Source organism: Penaeus monodon, chromosome 22, assembly GCF_015228065.2.
Source record: "Penaeus monodon isolate SGIC_2016 chromosome 22, NSTDA_Pmon_1, whole genome shotgun sequence".
Lineage (NCBI taxonomy): Eukaryota > Metazoa > Arthropoda > Malacostraca > Decapoda > Penaeidae > Penaeus > Penaeus monodon.
The window spans coordinates 3,511,600-3,512,085 of record NC_051407.1 but is presented as its reverse complement, the minus strand read 5'-3'; the positions used below and the strand labels follow the sequence as shown (position 1 = coordinate 3,512,085).

The 486-nt window shown below is 41.8% G+C and overlaps 2 protein-coding genes across 2 annotated transcripts in view; one reads left to right on the top strand and one right to left on the bottom strand.

The window, feature by feature from the left end:
* The window catches only part of LOC119586781 (eIF-2-alpha kinase activator GCN1-like), a 26,024-nt gene extending 25,616 nt beyond the window's left edge, over positions 1–408 (bottom strand). Inside the window, exons 1-2 of the mRNA XM_037935501.1 lie at positions 362–408; positions 160–262 (exon numbers count right to left, since the gene is read on the bottom strand). Coding sequence (XP_037791429.1) covers positions 160–262; positions 362–376 — 118 coding nt within the window. The 5' untranslated portion in view covers positions 377–408. The remainder of the gene's footprint in view (positions 1–159; positions 263–361) is intronic.
* The window catches only part of LOC119586832 (26S proteasome non-ATPase regulatory subunit 14), a 7,662-nt gene that overhangs the window by 1,085 nt on the left and 6,091 nt on the right, over positions 1–486 (top strand). The gene's annotated exons all lie outside the window — the stretch shown is intronic.

Below are 486 nucleotides of genomic sequence, written 5' to 3'. Positions count from 1 at the left end.
TTCGGAAATTCCTATTGACGTTCCCTTGCGCATATTCATATCCTTCATACCCTCATAAATCTCTTATTTACAGCTTTCCCATCGATTACGTCACGATAACGTGTCAAATTACCCCACAATAGAGACAAAATAAAAAAAGGTAAATAATTAATTCCTCACCATCTCTGTTGACAACTTCGAGCGCCGTGTCGATGCCGGCTCTCCTCGTGCTCCTTTTCGTGGCTGCCAACAGCTGTGGCACCCCTTTCAGCTTCTCTATGACCTACGTAATCAAACGTGAGATTAAAGGGAGCGAAATTATGCGAATTATGTGCTACAAAATGCGAAAAACACAAGAGACACTTCCAACATGCTCTTTTACCTCGGCATCCCCCATGTTAACTACACTCGCACATCCGACACTTTTTGGTTAGACTTCGATGTCCACTTATCTGATGTTTTTTTTTTTCTCTCTTTATTTATGGGAGGTTTGGTGATAGTTTCCTC